Below are 19,263 nucleotides of genomic sequence, written 5' to 3' on the forward strand. Positions count from 1 at the left end.
GTAGAGGTTGAGAAGAGGTATAATTTAGGTTTTTAAAATTCAATAGCCAGACTTAACCTTGCACATCTCTACCTGTTACAACGGTGGTCCGGAAAGCTGCAATCTGAAGGCCCCTCAGCTAGTTGCTGCCACTGTGGGCACTCTGCGCATCTCTCACTTCTGGGCTCTTTATGCATGTACTCTGTTCTGCAGATAAGTGAGGATGTGACTATTTGCTTAGTCAGTGACAGTATCTCTAACCCTGCAAAGGAAGCTTTTTCTCAGTTTTAGAGACGTGTAAACAGGCTGGGGATATGAGATCACTTATCCACTGTCCTATAATCAGCAGATGGCATGACTGGCATTGGAGTTTAGGTCTGTGCTTTTCTGTACATTACATCCTTTTTAATGATGCGAAGGAAAAATGCAGTAGGGTCAATGAGACAAACGGAATGCAGGTTGCTGGGGAAAGAATGCAGGTTGTGCGTTACAAATGCACACACATTTACAGTGCCACTTGGGTTCTGAACTTTGCGGTTAAATTGATTTAAAAACTGGTCTAGAGGTGGTAAAACTTAATCAGCGAATGAAAATATTTGGGTTTGCTTCAGGAGGTCGCAAACCACTTCTTGGTTAGTAGAAATGGGAAATTAAGGGCCACCTTCAGGCATTTAACTGAATTGTCCTGGGGATTTAATTTGGCTTTCGACTCAAGTAATGCTAAGGTTTTGTTGCTTTTGGTTTTTAAAGTAATGTAAGTTTATCGTGCCAACGGTAAGATATCTCTCTGGACGCGTGCACCTGCTCTCGCAATCACTGACTGCGGTCAGCATCCTCCTTAGAGCAGCGCCCCGGGCCACTTGGATCCCGGCCTCAATTTACTAAGCGAACTCAGAGGATGCCCAGAGTCCTGGACTGCATAGCCGCTCGCGAGAGGCACCGGGGCTGTAACCGCGCAACCTCGTGCTGTGGGCGGGGACGAGGGAGGCTTCCCCGGCCGGTGCGCGCCCTGGCGCGAAAGTACGGCGCGGGCGGGGCTGGTCACGCGCCTGGCTTCCTGCAGTGCGAACCCTGGAAATCCAGGCGACCTCGCAGTTGCCGAAGGGACCCGAAGAAGTGGGATGTGCAAAAGCGCCGGCTGGAAATCCCGGCTGTGTCTCCGTCAACTCTTTACGCAACAGAGGGCTCCCTCGGCCCTTGGTTCTTACCGGGCCGCCTGCTCCCACTCGGCGAAAAAAATTCCAGAGCGGCTGCCGTGGCGATGGCGTGGAGGGCTGCCTCCTCCGCGTGCGCGGCGCTCCTGCTTCCGTGGTGCGCACTGATGACCGCAGGTAGGGGGCAGCTGGGGTGGGCTGGGGTGGGGGCGGCTGGGGTGGGCTGGGGCGGAGGCGCCTGGCGCCAGAGGGTCCTCGCGGTCGGCTCCCTAGCGCCCCTCCAGGGGACCGCGACGTCCTGGGGGCTGGGGGCTCTATTTTCTTTTCTTTTTCTTTTCTTTCTTTCTTTATTATTATTATTTTTTTTTTTTTGAGACGGAGTGTCGCTCTCGCCCAGGCTGGAGTACGGTGGCGCGACCTCGGCTGACTGCAAGCTCCGCCTCCCGGGTTCACGCCATTCTCCTGCCTCAGCCTCCCGAGTAGCTGGGACTACGGGCGCCCGCTACCACGACCGGCTAATTTTTTGTAGTTTTAGTAGAGACGGGGTTTCACTGTGTTAGCCAAGATGGTCTCGATCTCCTTGACCTCGTGATCCACCCACGTCGACCTTAAAAAGTGCTGGGATTACAGGCGGGAGCCACCGAGCCGGGCCTGGAGGCTCTATTTTCAAGCGCCCCTCCTTTGGGAGATGCGGAGTCCCAGATGCAACAGGTTTATATTGAAGGCCTGCCCTGTGCAGGGTCGGCACCTGTGCGAGCGGAAACGATGCTTCCTTGGATGTCGCGCGCTCGGTGCCTCGGTAATCCGCGCCTCTTTTGCATCATCCGAGGGGTCGGAGCAGAGAAGAAAATCAGGGAATGGGGAAAATAGGAAAATGATTCACCCGCGTATCAGTGGGTCCTCCTGGCTTTGCTAAGTAAGGTCTTTACTGAGAGAGGGAGGGGAGTGTTTTGATCTTGAGGTGACCTTCAAAAGTTCTTACTTTTTTGGGAACTCGTATGGGAGTGTTCTGCGTTAACTTAAACAGGAGACTAAAAGGCTGAAACACGTATGTAGAGATATTTAAACTCATTTCTAGCTAGAAGAATGGCAATTAAACAACAAGATGCTGCTTGACCCTTACTAGGCTGGCCACAATACGCTCCTGGGTGCCAGGTGCTGGAGGGGGAATGTAGGAATCCCGGAGGCGCGCTCTGGGCGCGTGTGGACCTCACCGTGGAGCGCTGGGCGGCAGCTTCACACCACGCCCTTGCTGCTTGCAGAGCAGCGTGAACGGATGTTGAAGGCAAAGAGCCAAGCAGTGGACATACAGTGTAATACCATTTCCACAGTTTGAGAAACAGAAGATACAGCCTTAAAGAGAACAAAAATGTATGTTAAACACCTTAGAATGGCTGCCCAATGGGAGAGGGAAATGAAAATAAAAACGAGTGAATAGCATTTCTATACATTTGCAATGAGCAATGTGAAAATAAGACAGTTCCGAGTGAAGTGTGGGCGGCAACGAAAGCCAAATTTGCGCCGGACTCGGCGCTGGTGGCTGGAAGCGCTTCCACGCTCTCAATCTGGGTCTCCTCGAGCTCGAAGGGACACCTGGGGGCTCCCGCTGCGCCCACCCGGTCCTGGGCCTGGCGCCCCCTCCTCAGGAGCCTCGGGTCCCAGCCACTTTCGTCCGGTCCCCGTCCCCGCGGATGCTGGCGGTGGTGGAGAAGGGGAGGAACGCCGTTTGGCTGTGCGGCGGCGCTTTAGTGGCAGCAGCAGCAGCTCCTGGGAGGAAGCTAGTTCGGGCTCGTCCAGCCACGAGGAGCGAGGCGGACGCTGCATGACGGTCGGACCCCAGAACCAGGCGTTGGTGCTGGACTTCGACACGAAACCATCGGAAGCTTTCGCCTAACAAATCATTTCCGCCCACAAGAAATCCCTACGCCTTGGAATGGAACATCTATTTCCCGGGCTGCTATTCTGTGTGGAAGCAAATTTAAAGTGGTACAAGAAAAAAAAATCCAATCAGACAAAAGAATTCGTCAGATTTTAATGCAAGATATTCTAGCTCGTCTTTGTATGTGACTGTCTTTAAAGGTTGCTGATACAGAAAATGTTTTAAAGAACGTTAGGTTTTATTTCAGAAATGAAGTTCAAAAGAGCAATTTGTAAAGCTGTAGTTAACAATCCTCCCTGGTTGGAGGGCTCTAGAACGGGAGATTCTCTATGCAGGTTATACCACTAGTTGATTTGAAAAGATAAATGCATAGATGCTTTTCCTTGGAAACAAGACTGCAGAAAATTCCAAGGATCTAGTCCTTGAAAAAGGGGAATTCTCTTAAGCTGTTATTAAGGTACTAAACTCTGTACCTTTAAATGAAAATACATGGAGGTCCGGGGTGAGCACTTGGGCGCTCTGAAAATAGACGACTTTTCCCAAATTTGCCTTCTAAATTTTGATTTGTTGGTTTAAATCTTTTAAATTTATGTAGTCTGGCACTCAGGTTTGTATTCCTTTTAAGCACATGTTAGTGTTTTTGGTATTTTCCCTTCCCCCTCCGACCCCCCAATTCTTTTTTTTTTTTTTTTTTGGTAGTCTCTTTTCATTTATAAGAATGACAATAGAACTAGGTGGCCTGGCTGTTCCTTTCGTATCCTTGGCTCCTCCATTCTTTGGTTGGCCACCAGGGGGAAGCATACTGTTTTTTGGTTACAGTTGACCCTATCTTCATTTTGTAGGTCAAGTCTGTTTTTGCTTTGATACATAGAACATAAAGCTTGTCACCATGTTTCCCTAATGTATTATTTTTAAAAATAGACTTGCACAAATCTTTGAGTAAGTTGGCAGGTTTTTGGATACATTTTTTGTTAACATTAATTTTGAAAACTTTATTTAGATATATTGGGTGTGACTAATGAAAGGACATGTTTGATGGCAACAAGGGGAATTCGGTTTCTGACATTTATCTAAATATTGATGTCTAGCTCTGCATTGTTAGTAATGAGTCTGACTTCTTTGGAGTTGCACTCTTCTTTGAAATAGCAAATGTAATATTTTGAACTGTCCTTGCACTTTTTGTTGGAATAGGTATAAGCGTAAACTTGCTAGCAACCTACTGTTCTAAAATAGAAAACATCTAGCCAGTCGCAGTGGCTCATACCTGTAATCCCAACACTTGAGGAGGCAATGGAAGGATTGCTTGAGCCCAGGAGTTGGAGACCAGCATGGGCAACTTAGTAAGACTCCATCTCTACAAAAAATCAAAAAATTAGCTGAGCATGGTGGCATGTGCCTGTAGTCCCAACTACTTGGGAGGCTGAGGCAGGAGGTTCACTTGAGCCCAGGAGGTGGAGGCTGCAATGAGCAGTGATAGCACCACTGCACTCCAGCCTGGGTGACACAGCAAGACCCTATCTCTAAATAAATAAATAGGAAAACATCAAAAAAAGAGAAAATTCTCTTTACAATAGCATCAAAAAGAGTAAAATACTTATGAGTAAATTTAACAAAAGAAACAAAGTATATGTATACTCTGGAAACTGTAAAATATTGCTGAAAGAAATTTAAGATCTAAATAAATGAAATGGAAAAATGTCCTGTCTTAGTCTTGCCAGGCTACCATAACAGATATATACTGTGTGGCTTAAACAGAAATTTTTTTCTTGTGATTCTGGAGGCTGGGAAGTCCAAGATGAAGGTGTGGATGATCTGGTTTCTGGTGAGAGCCTCATTTCTGGTTTATAGAAGGATACCATCATGTATCTTTACATGATGGAGAGACACATATCTCTCTGTCTTGTCTTCATTTATTTATTTATTTATTTTTCAGACAGAGTCTCACTCTGTCATCCAGGCTAGAGTGCAGTGGCATTATCACAACTGACTGCAGCCTTGAACTTCTTGGCACAAGGGATCCTCCTACCTCAGCCTCCCAAGTAGCTGGGACTACAGGTGCTAACCACCATGCTGGGCTAATTTATTTTTATTTTTTTGTAGAGACAAGATCCCATTATATTGCCTAGTCTGGTCCAGAACTCCTGGGCTCAAGCAGTCCTCTGGCCTCAGACTCCCAAAGTGCTGGTGAACCACCAGGCCCATCCTCATGTCTTGTCTTTTTCTTTTCCCTTCCTTCCTTCCTTCCTTCCTTCCTTCCTTCCTTCCTTCCTTCCTTCCTTCCTTCCTTTCTTTCTTTCTTTCTTTCTTCTTTCTTTTTTTTTTTTGAGACAGAATCTCACTCTGTCACCCAGGCTGGAGTGCAGTGGCACGATCTTCACTCACTGCAACCTCTGCCTCCTGGGTTCAAGCAGTTCTCCTGCCTCAGCCTCCTGAGTAGCTGGGATTACAGGCACCTGCCACCACACCTGGGTAATTTTTTGTATTTTTAGTAGAGATGGGACTTCACCATGTTAGCCAGGATAGTCTCAATCTCCTGACCTCACGATCCGCCTGCCTCACCCTCCCAAAGTGCTGGGATTACAGGCGTGAGCCACCGTGCCCTGCCTCATGTCTTTTCTTGTAAGGGCACTAATCCCATTCATGAGGACTCTCCCCTTATGACCTAATCACTTCCCAAAGGCCCTGCCTCCAGATACCATCACACTGGGAGTCAGGCCTCAATATGAATTTTGGAGGACTCCAGCATTCAGTCCATAGCACATCCCAAAAACTTGTTCATAAATTGGAAAACTGAACATTGTGTTCTCTTACTGCCACAGGTGATCTGAAAGTGGAGATGATTGCAAGGGGGATTCAGATCACACACCGGAATGACAATGTTACCATATCCTGCAAAGTCATTTATTCCCAACCCCTCAACATCACTTCTATGGGTATCACCTGGTTTCAGAAGAGTCTGACGTTAGACAAAGAAGTCAAGGTCTTTGAATTTTTTGGAGATCACCAAGAGGCATTCCGACCTGGAGCCATTGTGTCTCCATGGAGGCTGAAGAGTGGGGACGCCTCACTGCAGCTGCCTGGAGTCCAGCTGGAGGAAGCAGGAGAGTACCGATGTGAGGTGGTTGTCACCCCTCTGAAGGCACAGGGAACAGTTCAACTTGAAGTTGTGGGTGAGTGTCTCGGGGCAGTGCCCTATAGTTCCCATGGTGTTGGGGTTAACAACAACAAAACCCAAACACCTCTTTGAGCTCCACTTTCCTGTATTATAAAATGGTCTGGTAATACGTGAATGAACTTGGTGGCTGTATTAGTTTGCTAAGGCTGCCATAACAAAATACCTTTGAGTGGGTGGCTTTAAACAACAGATGTTTATTTCTCACACTTCTGGAGGCTAGAAGTCTGAGATGAAGATATCAGCAGGATTGGTTTTTTTCTGAAGCCTCTCTCCTCTGGCCATCTTCTCCCTGTGTCTTCACATGGTCTTTCCTTTGTGCCAATATCTGTGCCCTAATTTCGTCTTCTTATAAGGATACCAATCATATTGGATCAGAGCCCACCCTAATAACCCCATTTTTAACTTAATTACCTCTTTAAAGAACCTATCTCTAAATACAATCACATTCAGAGATACTGGGAATTCTGGGAGGACATAAGAATTTTAGGAGGATGTAATTCAGTCCAGCATGGACCCTCCATAATTGTACATAAGACTTTGAATGTTTTGTCCATAGTAATTTTGGGAGTGAGAGGCATATTAATTAGGATTCACTTCCTCTGCAACTGACAAAGGAATAACAGCGACAGTGGCTCTATATATAGCCAACTGATGGTGGCCATATATATAGCCACTGTTCTTCCAGGCTTTATATATCTATAGAAAAGGTCTACATAGGAGACAGGGTCTCGCTCTGTTGCCCAGGCTGGAGGGCATGGCACAATCATAGCTCACTTCAACTCCAGGGCTCAGGTGATCCTCCTGCCTCAGCCTCCTGAGTAGCCAGGACCTCGGGTGCATGCCACCACGCCTGGTTAATTTTTACACTTTTGTAGAGATGGGGCCTTGTGTTGCCCAGGCTGGTCTCCAACTTCTGGCCTCAAGAGATCCTCCTGCCCTGGCCTCTCGATGTGCTGGCATTACAGGGATGAACTACCATGCCTGGCCAACAGTGGCTTTTAAAGACATTAATAGATTTTTTTTTTTAGGACAGTTTTAGATTTACAGAAACATTGCAAAAATAGTATGAGAGTTCTCATATCATTCTCACACTGCATACCATTTCCCCTATTATTAACATCTTGCATTCGTTTGGTACCTTGATATAATTAATGAACCCATATTGACATTTTACTATAATTAAAGTCTGTAGTTTATTCCTATTTCTTTAGTTTTTACCTAATGTCCTTTTTCTGCTCTAGGATCCCATCAGAATACATTGCATTTAATTGTTATATGTTCTTAGGCTCCTTTTTGCTGTGACAGTTTCTTAGACCTTATTTTTGATGTCCTTAACAGTTTGGTGAGGGTATTGGTCAGGTATATTGCAGGATGTCACTCAATTAGGATTTGTCTGCTGTTTTCCTCATAATTGGACTTGGGGTTATGGGTTTTTGGAGGAACATTGCAGAGGTAAACTGCCATTTTCATCACATCAAATCACATGACTTATGACTGTTGATGTTGACCTTGACCATGTAGTTGAAGTAGTGTTTGTCTGGTTTCTCTACTGAAAAGTTACTCTTCCCCCTATTTTCATACTGTACTCTTTGAAAGGAAGTCACTCTGTGCAGCCCACACTTAAGGTGGGGGGTTACTTATGTTCTTCTCCTTGGGGGTGGAGTATCTACATAATTTTTTAAAGAATTCTTCTGCATGGGAGATTTATCTCTTTTCTCCTATTTATGAATTTATTCAATCATTGATATCAATAAGGACTCAAGGATATTTATTTTATACTTTGTGTTATAATGCAGCACTACTTTATTTTTTCTCAAATTGTTCCAGCTTTGGCCACTGGGAGCTCATTCACTTGGCTCTTGTGTCACATTGACATACCCCATTCATTGTAAGATTTTGTTTTATTTTATTATTTTATTTTTTGTTTTATTTAATTTTTGGCAAATCCATATCAAGGATTTTGTTTGATTTTAAGCACTTTTTACTTTTTGGCACTATAAGATGCTCCAGACTCATGTTGTATATTTCCTCTCTTGTATATTTCCTAGTTCTAGTCCTAGAACCAACCAATACTCCAAGAAACTTTGGTTCCTTTTATTGGAAAATGATACTAGAAACCAAGACCTGGACACTAAATGTAGTTTTTGCTACTGAGATATCATTGGATTCTAGATCCTCTCAGCCAACAGAGCAAAGAAATATATGTGTGTATACTAACCTCTGCGTATATACATATCTATAAATATTTCTATGTGTAACCATCTGTACCTATATTAAATTAAACATTTGTTCTTACTGATGTCTCCAACTTTAATCCATTACCACATAGATCCTTCTCTGGCTTATCTGTAAACTCCCACTCCGACAGTGAGAAACCTGTACCCACCATACTCTGTTTATTTAATTGTTTAATTATTAACCTGTACTCCCATAAGAAACAACTTTATCTACTAGAGTACAGTGCTTCTTGGCAATTCCTTTTTTTTTTTTTTTTTTTTTGGAGATTTATTTTGAGACAGAGTCTCGCTCTGTTGCCCAGACTGGAGTGCAGTGGTGTGACCTTGGCTCACTGCAACCTCCACCTCCCAGGTTTAAGTGATTCTCCTGCCTTAGCCTCCCAGGTAGCTGGGCTTACAGGTGCCTGCCACCATGCCTGGCTAATTTTTGTATTTTCAGTAGAGACGGAATCTCACCGTGTTGGCCAGGCTGGTCTTGGACTCCTGACCTCAGGTGATTTGCCCACCTCAGCTTCCCAAAGTACTGGGATTACATGCATGAGCCACCACACCCAGCCCAGATTTTAGCCATTCTAATAAGTATATAGTGGTATCTCATTTGTTGTTTTAATTAGCAGTTCCCTAATGACATAATGTTGGACATCTTTTCATATTCTTACTTGCCATTCGTATGTCTTGTTTTTGTGTGTGTTTATTGGTCGTCCAGGCTGGAGTGCAGTGGTGTGATTACAGCTCACTTCCCAGGCTCAGGTGATTCTCCTAGGTTTCAGCCTCCCAAGTAGCTAGGACTACAGGTGCACATCTCCATGCCTGGCTAATTTTTGTATTTTTTGTAGAGATAGGGTTTTGTCGTGTTGCCCAGGCTGGTCTTGAACTCCTGGGCTCAAATGATCTACCTGTCTCGGCCTCCCAAAGTACTGGGAATTGTATGTCTTCTTTGATGAGATGTTGGTTCAGATTGCCTATTTTTTAACTGGGCTCATTTTTAAAATTGTTATGTTTTAAGAGTCCCTTGTACATTCTGGATACAAGCCTTTATCAGATAGATGTCTCACAAATATTTTCTCACAGTCTGTGTCTTGTCTTTTCATTGTCTTAACAATGTCTTTTGTAGAGCAGAAGTTCTTAACTTTAAAAAGTCGAACTTACTACATTTTTCTTTCATGGATCATGCTCTTAACATTGTATCCTAAAGCTCATCACCAAACCCAAGGCTACCTAGATTTTCTCCTATGTTATCGTCTAGAAGGTTTATAGTTTTACCATTGACGTTTAGGTCTATGAGGCAGTTTACTTTAATTTTTGTGGAAAGTGTAAGGTTTGTGTCTATATTCTATATGCATTTTTATTTTTATTTTGCATATGGACACCTAATTGTTCCAGTATCGTTTGTTGAAAAGACTGTCCTTTCTCCATTGAATTGCCTTTGCTTCTTTGTCAAAGATCAGTTGAATATATTTGTATGGATCCATTTCTGGCTTTCTATTCAGTTTCTTTTTTTTTTTTTCTTTTAATACAGGCTGGAGTGCAGTGGCACAATCTTGGCTCACTGCAGCCTCTGCCTCCTGGGCCCAGGCAATCATCTCAGCCTTCCGAGTAGCTTGTACTACAGGCTCGTGCCACCACTCCCAGCAAATTTTTGTATTTTTGTAGAGATAGAGTTTTGCCATGTAGCCCAGGCTGGTCTGGAACTTCTGAGCTCAAGTGATCTCACCTGCCTCAGTCTCCCGAAGTGTTGGGATTATAGGCGTGAGCCACCATGCCCTGCCCTATTCAGTTTCATTGAGCTCTCTCTTCTTTCCCCCATACCACACTGTCTTGATTACTGTATTTTAGTAGTAAGTCTGGAAGTCAGGTAGTCTTAGTCCTTCATTTTTGTTGCCTTTCTTCAGTATAGTGTTGGCTCTCTGGGTTTTTTCTTTCGATATAAAGTTGATAATCTATTGATATCTGCAAAATAGCTTTCTGGGATTTTGATTGGGATTGCATTAAATCTAGAGATCAAGTTGGGAAAAATTGACATTTTTTTTTTTTTGAGGCAGAGTCTTGCTATGCTGCCCAGGCTGGAGTGCAGTGGTACCATCTCAGCTCACTGCAACCTCTGCCTCCCGGGTTCAAGCAGTTCTCCTGCCTCAGCCTCCCAGGTAGCAGGGATTATGGGCATGCACCACCATGCCTGGCTAATTTTTGTATTTTTAGTAGAGACAGCATTTCACCAAGTTGGCCAGGCTGGTCTCAAACTCGTGACCTCAAATGATCCACCAGCTTCGGCCTCCCAAAGTGCTGGGATTACAGGTATGAGCCACCATGCCTGGCCCGCTAAAGCACTTCTTTTTATGTTTCTCGCACAGCAGGTTTGTTGGTGAAAGGTTTGTCTGAGAAAATCTTTATTTATACTTCACCTTTGAAGGAAAATTGTTCTGGATATAAGATTCCATGTTGGTGTTTTCCTCTTTTTAAAGTTTCAATGCTTTAAATATTTCACTTCACTCTCTTCTTGCTTGCATTGTTTCTGACAAGAAGTCCAGTGCTGTTCTTGTTCCTCTATATGTAAGGTGTGTTTTTTTCCCTGTGACTTTTTTTTTCCTTCCTTCCTTCCCTCCTTCCTTCCTTCCTTCCTTCCTCCCTCCCTCCCTTCCTTTCTCTCTCTCTCTATCCTTTCTTTTCCCTTTTCTTTTCTTTCGTCTTTCAAGATGGGGTCCCACTCTGTTTCAAAGGTTGGAGTGCAGTGGTGTGATCACGGCTCATTGCAGCCTTGACCTACTGAAATATGATATGGCTAGACGTGGATAGGCATATTTTGATATTTATCCTGCCTGGTATTCTCTAAGCTTCCTGGGTCTGTAGTTTGGTGTCTGTCATTAATTTTGGAAAATTCTCAGCCATTATTTCTTCAAAGTATTTCTTCTGCTCCTTTCTCTTTTCTTCTTCTTGTATTCCCATTATATATCTGTTACACCTTTTGTAGTATCCCACAGTTCTTGGATATTCTGTTTTTTTAAAATTGTTTTTTCTCCTTGTATTTCAGTTTGGGAAGTTTCTTTTCTTAAAATTTTTGTTTGTGACAGGGTCTCACTCTGTCTCCCAGGCTGGAGTGCAATGGCAGGATCTCAGCTCACTGCAACCTCTGCTTCCCAGGTTCAAGCGATTCTTGTGCCTCAGACTCCTGAGTAGCTGGGACTACAAGCGTGCACAACCATGCCTGGCTAATTTTTGTTTTTTAAGTAGAGACGGGGTTTTGCCATGTTGGCCAGGGTGGTCGCCCGCTGCCCACTTTGACCTCCCAAAGTGTTGGGATTATAGGCGTAAGCCACCACACCGTTCTGAGTCTGGGAAGTTTCTATTAACATCTTCAAGCTCACTGATTCTTTCCTTGTCAGTTTCTTTCTTTCTTTTGTTTTTGTTTTTGTTTTTTTTTTTGAGACAGAGTTTTGCTCTTGTTGCCAGCAGTGGCGTGATCTCGGCCCACTGCAACCTCCGCCTCCCAGTTTCAAGTGATTCTCCTGCCTCAGCCTCCCAAGTAGCTGGGATTACAGGCATGCGCCACCATGCCTGGCTAATTGTGTATTTTTATTAGAAATGTGGTTTCTCCATGTTGGTCAGGCTGGTCTCGAACTCCTGACCTCAGGTGATCCACCCACCTCAGCCTCCCAAAGTGCTGAGATTATAGGTGTGAGCCACCACGCCCAGCCTCCTTGTCAGTTTCAAGTCTCCTGATGAACCCACTCAAGGCATTCTTCATTTCTTTAATGATATTTTGAGTTCTAGCATTCACTTTTGGTTCTTTCTTAGCATCTCCATCACTCTGCTTATATTACCCATCTGTTTGTGCATGTTATCTGCTCTTTCTGTTAGTGCTGTTAACATTTTAATTATAGTTTTTTACAAGTCCCTGTATGATAATTCTAAAATCTGTGTCATACCTGAGTCTGGGTCTGATGTTTACTTTGTTTTTATGTACTTTTTAGCATGTCTTGTAATTTTTCAGTTGAAAGAGAAATATTATGTATCAGGTAATAGGCTTTTATTATGAAGCTTTATGTTAATTTGGCTAGGAGCTGGGTTGCGTTTAATGCTTATTATAGCTATAGGTGCCAGAGATTTCAGTTTCTCTAGTGCTTTTTTCTCTCCTTTCCTATTGTCTTTGAGTTTCCTTATGAACTCCTTAAATAGGGTCTGTGCCTTTTAGCTCTCTCACTTGTAATTTTCTGTTATTATACTGGATCCCTGTTGATGTGGTAGTAAAGTGTTGGAGGAGAATCTGTTTATACTTTTATAATTAAATCTTATTCTTTTAGTGGCCTGAGCCTCTGGACTGTGACCTTCAGAAGTGTTTCTTAGCCGTGTCTTTTTCTCTCTTCTTAAGTGATACAGAAAGGCTATAGACAGCTGGAGTTGGCTAATTTTCTTCTCCCAGGTCAGATAAGGCTCTGACATCTTCCCTTGAGATGGAGGGAATAATCTGGGTGTATTTTAAAATGATTACTTCTTTCCATCCCCCAGAAAGAAGAGGAGATTTTTCTTGGCTCTTTACTGTGAGAATCTGTTGGAGTTCCTGGAAGTAAAACTCATGACAGTGTGGTAGCATCCTCAAGACTGGGTCCTAAGGATGAAAACGCATGAAAGTATGGTAGCATCCCTAAGACCAGAACCTGAGGAGGTTTTTATTCTCAAGCTAGTCCACACTCATCCTTTACTAGTTTGTTGGAGTTACTGCTTAAGTACTTCTACCAGTTTATGACTCCAGCAACTTCTGCATGAGGCAATTTTGTCTTAGCTGTAATTTTCTTAATCTCCTTCTTTCTCCAGTTTTCTGAGTCGCAGTTTGCTCTGTCACTTCAATTCTCCGAAGAATCTGAGAAAAGTGGTTGATTTTCAATTTGTTCAGCTTTTGTTCTTATTATAGGGTGGGAGCGATGACCTCTCATGTGACAGGGAAAACTGGAAGTCAATAGTGGTTTTGGAAATGGCAGTTTATTTTTCTTTCGGAACTGATGTAGCCAGCCAAGGGCAGATATGGCAGCTAGCTCTGTGATCATCTGGGACCCACGATCCTTTTATCTTGTCACTCTGCCATCTTCAGTATGTATCATCCACCTTGTGTTTGGAAATGGCCTATCCATCTCCAGTCATCACATAGTATTCCAAACATCCTGCAGGAAATATGAAGGAGACAGACAGAGAGAAAGAGACAGTCTTTTAAGACATCCTTTTAATTTAAGGATACTTCCTAGAAGTTGCTTTTGCCACTTTTGCTTAAATCCAGACCTACTAGACCCTGAGTTTGCATGGCCAAACATACCTGCAGTGGAGGTTGGGTGATACAGCTTTAATCTGGATATGTCACGGCCAGCTAAAAATGCATAGAATGGAAATTGAAGAGCAATTAGCAGTCTCTACCACAACAGTGTTCCAAGGCTTTCCTCAGATTATGAAAGGTGTCTGTGGCACAACATAGCTTTAAAAAACTCTGCTTTACAAAATTGCTGTGAGAGTTGGGGTCACAACACCCAGTTGGCACTGGCACTGACATACCCAGAATATTTAGCCCAAGCTGACTTGCATTCAGTCACTCACGTGTCCTGAAGGCTTGCCATGGGTCAGATGTCAGGCTGATAATAAGCTAATCCCTCCCTACCCTTAAGGAGTGCCCAGTCTGATATTGTAAATCTCCAGCTCATTGCTGGACATGGTTACAGCATTATCTATGCCTCAGAGTCCCCATCTTTTAAAAAGAGTAGGCATCCTGTGTTTTTTGTCTTATCTGGCTACAGGAGCAGTGATGCACAGGTGTGAAGGTATGGTAGAAGCCAGTTAGCTTAAGGTGTGGCAGGGATAAAAGGCTGCTGGGCCCAACTCTGTATGACTTTTGTTTCCCTGGCAGCTTCCCCAGCCAGCAGATTGTTTCAGGATCAAGCGGTGGTGAAAGAGAATGAAGGCAAATATATGTGTGAGTTAAGTGGGTTCTACCCAAAGGATATTAATATAACATGGGAGAAGTGGACCCAGAAGTCTCCCCATCACGTAGTGATTTCTGAGGACATCATCACTGGTCCCACCATCAAGAATATGGATGGTACATTTAACATCACTAGCTGCTTGAAGCTGAACTCCTCTCAGGAAGACCCTGGAACTGTCTACCAATGTGTGATATGGCATGAGTCCTTGCATACTTCCTTGAGGATCAACTTTACCCTGACTGCTCCTCGGCAGAGTCTTTCTGGTAAGGGTCTTTCTAGACATTTCTTCTCTTCCTTGCCTTGAGGGACTATAACATAAGACTTATTCCCACACAGCCCGGGGTCTTAGCTGGGGACTGAAGGGGAAGAAGAGAAAGCTGGGACTGGAAGGACCAAGCTGGGGTCTGGCCTAGCTCAGCCCCAGAGTCAGCAGTCCAGCCTAGGTCCCTACACCTGGGCAGAAGATGGTCTAGAGTGGTGACCATAGTCATCAGGTGGAGCAGGGCGACTTGTCAGCTCATGGCAGCTTCAGGGTTTTGGATGGTCCATATGGCTTGAAATAGGGAACCTGCCAGCTGCTAGGGGAATGGGGACAGTATCCTACCCATGTTCCCTGAGGATAAGGGACTATCAGGGGCCAGGGACCAGTCCTGCTAGCAGCCCTTCTAGTCAGGCTCTAGGTTCACTGTAAACTGTTGGCTGGTAGGCTGGTAGAGGCTGAATCAGTAGTCTTGTCTTTTTTTTTTTTTTTTTTTTTTTGAGATGGAGTTTTGCTTTTGTTGCCCAGGCTGGAGTTCAATGGCGTGATCTCAGCTCACCACAACCTCTGCCTCCCATGTTCAAGCGATTCTCCTGCCTCAGCCTCCTGAGTAGGTGGGTCTACAGGCATGCACCACCATGCACAGCTGATTTTGTATTTTTAGTAGAGACAGAGTTTCTCCATGTTGGTCAGGCTTGTCTCGAACTCCTGACCTCAGGTAATCCGCCTGCCTCGGCCTCCCAAAGTGCTGGGATTACAGGCATGAGCCACGGTGCCCAACCAGTAGTCTTGTTTTATGGGCTGTGTCCCAAGATGGGGAGGCTACAGTAGAGTGGTTCTGCAAATGCTCAGTGCCTTCCCCAGGCACACTGGATCCTTAAAACACAGTTCACAGCAGACCTACTCCTGCTGGTGGGGTGGGGCTTTTTGAGCTCATATGCCTTGGTCATAGCTCTGGTCTTGGGTAGGGGTAACTCTGCTGGTAAAATGCATCTCCCTGGGTCTGAGAGAAGTAAAGAAGGCAGGGAGTGACTGGAGGCACTGAATGTGGTCAGGCTATGTCAGATGGGGCCCAGGATGGTCCTGGGGAGAGAGGAATTATTCTTGGAAGTAAGGACTAGGAGTGTGTATGGGTGGTGCAGGGCTGCAGGGAGGGTATGTGTGTCCACTGGGAGTATGAAATGGAAATATACCTTGCATGTATGGTATGAGGTGTTGTCTGTGTGGTATGCACATAGGAGTAGAAGATGGTGTCCTATTACAGAAGGTTTGAAGATGAGGGTGGCACACTTATGTGGTATGTGGTGTTCATCTTCCATATTTTTGGCAAGCGCTACATACACTGTTCGGTGTGTGGAGGTATATGTGATAGGAATGGAGACGCTGAGACATGTGGTAGAGGGCTGGTGGTTAAATCTCTGACAAGGAGGATGACACAACCACACAGATCCCAGTAGCAGTTGTATGGTTTCTCTGGCCCTTGCCTATAGCTTTCCTGTTAATGTTTTCCGTCTCTCTCTGCAGAACCTGAGAAGACAGATATCTTTCCCAGTCATCGGCGGCTTATTTCATTAATTGCTGTTGGATTCGTTTTAATTGTTTTGATTCTTTGGAAAACGGTAAGGGGCTCCAAAGCAAAGTTCAGCCCTGTGTCTTGGGCTAGTAAAAAGCTTTTAGGGCGGCTGCTGCCAACCTTACGAGACTCAAGGGACAGGCCTGCTGGAGAGGACTTTGTCAGTCCCTCTTCACCATCAGGTGTTGGGAATATTGGCTCTGTTCCAATCCAGTTTCCTTTCACAGAGGACCTAGCTGTCACATGCCATCTGACCTTTGTATGGTGGTTTGTGACTCTGGGGTGATGTGTTGTAAAGCCTCCCTCTGTTTCTCCATACTAAGCAAGTATTATATCTCTGTGAATGAACCAGACTTGAGTGTTCAGACCAGGCCCTGAACTATGTGTGGGCTGCTTGTTTTTCTCACACATTTAGAAACTATGGCTCAGAGAGGGGAATTCCTCATACTTTATCTGATCAATAACTTACCATCAGATTTCACCAGTTTGACTAAGAATTTCTAACCCGCACTAGGTATTTCTAAACTAAAACATGTTTCTAAACATTTTTGTCCCTGACTGTGGCCCAAATAGTAAATAAAACAGCTCAAGCTGTAGAGGCCCAAGAGACCTGTGAAAATGTGTTGGTTAAAATAGTTTTAGATAATAAAAGGGCCCTCAATTATTTATGGGCCTATCAAGGCAAAATCTGCACAACAGCTAGTACATCTCATTATAAATACTTTAGGAGAAGTGGAATAATCAATTAAGAAAAATGGCTCTTTATCTAAACTTGGCCATTTAGATTCACAGGACTTATTCCTGTTGGATCTAAGTCAATGAGAAAACTGGATAAAAAGTGGTTTTCAAATGTTTCTTGTGACATTTGTGACTGTTGTCATATTTCTTGCCTTTCTCTGACTCTGATATTCAGGTGCCATTGAGAGAGGAGGAAGGAAGAAACTAGTTAGGCAGGCAGTTAGGGTGGGCCCTCAGTAAAATTCCTTCAAACAAAAGAACAGCCTGAAAAATCAAACTGCAGATAAGGGAACTTGTACAGGGTGGCTTGCCTAAAACATGCCCAAAGCCACATAGATTTAAAAAAGGCTACACAGGAGACTTGCCTAGACATACCCACAATCGAAAATTCCATCCCCTGACACATGCACAGTAAGGGAAACAAAGCCACATGGAGTAACTTGAGCTAAGGGCTTGCATGCACACTACGAGGATGGGGTGGAGCTACCAGAAATGTGTGCCTTATGCCTTTGTATTCAGCTGTGAAATGGCAACCCTCTTTTGGGCCCCCTCTCTGCAGTGGAGAGCTTTCTTCTTTCGCTTATTAAACTTTCACTTCAACTTCATCCTTGCGGTCCACGCTCCTTAATTTTCTTGGTCATGAGACAAAGAACTTCAGGTGATGCCTCAGGCAACAAGAGACTGCTACATGGTGGTGCATTGACGAGACTAACATTTTGGTGCATTGGCTGGGAAACATTGGAAGGGTGAGTAGGAGCGGACCTCCAAACTCTTTACTTTCATTTCAGAGGCTTCTTGTCCTCAGATTTTTTCCTGAAGACTGAACAAAACACTGGGCCAGTTAAAAGCTTTTCGAGTGGCTGCCAACCTTATGAGACTCAAGGGACAGGTTTGCTGGAGAGGACTTTGTCAGTCCCCCTTCACCCTCAGGTGTTGGAATGTTGGCTCTGTTCCAATCCAATTTCCTTTCACAGAGGACCTAGCTGTCACATGGGCTAGAAGGAGGCCCTGGGGCAACTGAAGGTTTCTGTTTGAGGCAACTCCTCAGTGTTACCTGAAGGCCCCTGGACTAACTCCAGGCCCCAACAGCCCATCAGGGTGTTGTCACCAGGACTTCCAGACTTTCCTGCTACATTTTCTTCCTTGCTTTTCACAGCTACTATGTCTCCTATTCCTTATTTGTATGCAATGTTGTGGGTGTTTTTATAGCCTGGGGAGATAATCCTGTTAAGCAAAGTCAGCAAGTGCCTTAGTAACCAGGAATATAACTCAAATAATTGTTGTTTTTGTGATTTCCTTGAGACAGGGGGACTTCAAGATTTCAGCCTAAACCTTTACTTCGGCCCTTTTTCCCCCAGTGATAGACATTCATGGCACTGTATAGGGGGATGTTTCACCCCAAGTGAATATCCTTTTCTCCTTTGGGTTGTTTTTCCTCCATGTAAGAGCTCAGCATTGCCCAGTGAATTTAAGCCTAGTTTTTTTCTACTGGACAGCATATTATGGGGACAGCCTATTAAGCCCCAAGCCTGTCTTTCTGACCGCTGCTTGGAAAGAATTTGTAGTCAGAGTTTTTTTCTAACATTTCAAACCCTACAGTGCCACCTAGTGGGATGGGATTTTTCTCTTGAGAAGCCTTGTCAGCCCTTTGCCCAAAACCTCTAGTTCCCTGATTCCTTTACCTCTTATGTCCCTCATTCAGTGATCAGGCCCCATGCCCTATTTGTAAGCAGAAAAACTCCCCTTTCAACAGCCAGGAGGAAGCCACCCTGGCAAGACAGATTTTAGCCTCAGTGTTATCCCCATCGGAGGGAGAACGGCCATTCAATTTTTACATTCTTTTGAGGCATCTGTTCTGCACACAGCTACATTGGCATCTAAGTGAGAAAGGGATCTTATGTTTAGAAATCAATTGGTCTCATTCTCTAGAAATTCGTAACTTTGCCCAGGTGGTAGTGAGAAGATGTAAGGATAGAGTTAAGATGTTCCCTTCCTTAAAGGGTCTTGCCCAAATTCAACTACTGCATAGTCTCTCCCAGGGTTCTAGGGAATCTCAGGAGCCTTATGGGCCAAGTAGGTCTAGGAAACCAGCAGGGCAGAGAGCTAGAGCCTTGTGCAGGTGACCGTAAGCTAGCTCCTCCGGATTCATGGGTGAAGGTCATACTTGGATCCATGGGCGGCACCTATAATGGTCACTAGGAATCTGAGGAAACAGGAGGAAGAGGAGAAGGGGGACACCCCTTCTATTTTTCTCTCTGTCCTCAGTCACTTCAGAAAAACAAAGGAGACTAAGGGAAGCCTTTTTTCTC

At 44.5% G+C, this 19,263-nt stretch overlaps 1 protein-coding gene across 1 annotated transcript; it reads left to right on the plus strand.

Annotated features, from left to right (window-relative positions):
• The first annotated feature begins 1,005 nt into the window (after positions 1 to 1,005).
• On the plus strand, positions 1,006 to 19,263 carry NCR3LG1 (natural killer cell cytotoxicity receptor 3 ligand 1). The gene is made up of 4 exons (XM_030917523.1): positions 1,006 to 1,290; positions 5,832 to 6,182; positions 14,309 to 14,647; positions 16,168 to 19,263. The coding sequence occupies exons 1-4, from the start codon at positions 1,101 to 1,103 to the stop codon at positions 16,500 to 16,502; spliced, it is 1,215 nt and encodes a 404-aa protein (XP_030773383.1). The 5' UTR covers positions 1,006 to 1,100; the 3' UTR covers positions 16,503 to 19,263.

The sequence above is a fragment of the Rhinopithecus roxellana genome, chromosome 15, assembly GCF_007565055.1.
Source record: "Rhinopithecus roxellana isolate Shanxi Qingling chromosome 15, ASM756505v1, whole genome shotgun sequence".
Classification (NCBI taxonomy): domain Eukaryota; kingdom Metazoa; phylum Chordata; class Mammalia; order Primates; family Cercopithecidae; genus Rhinopithecus; species Rhinopithecus roxellana.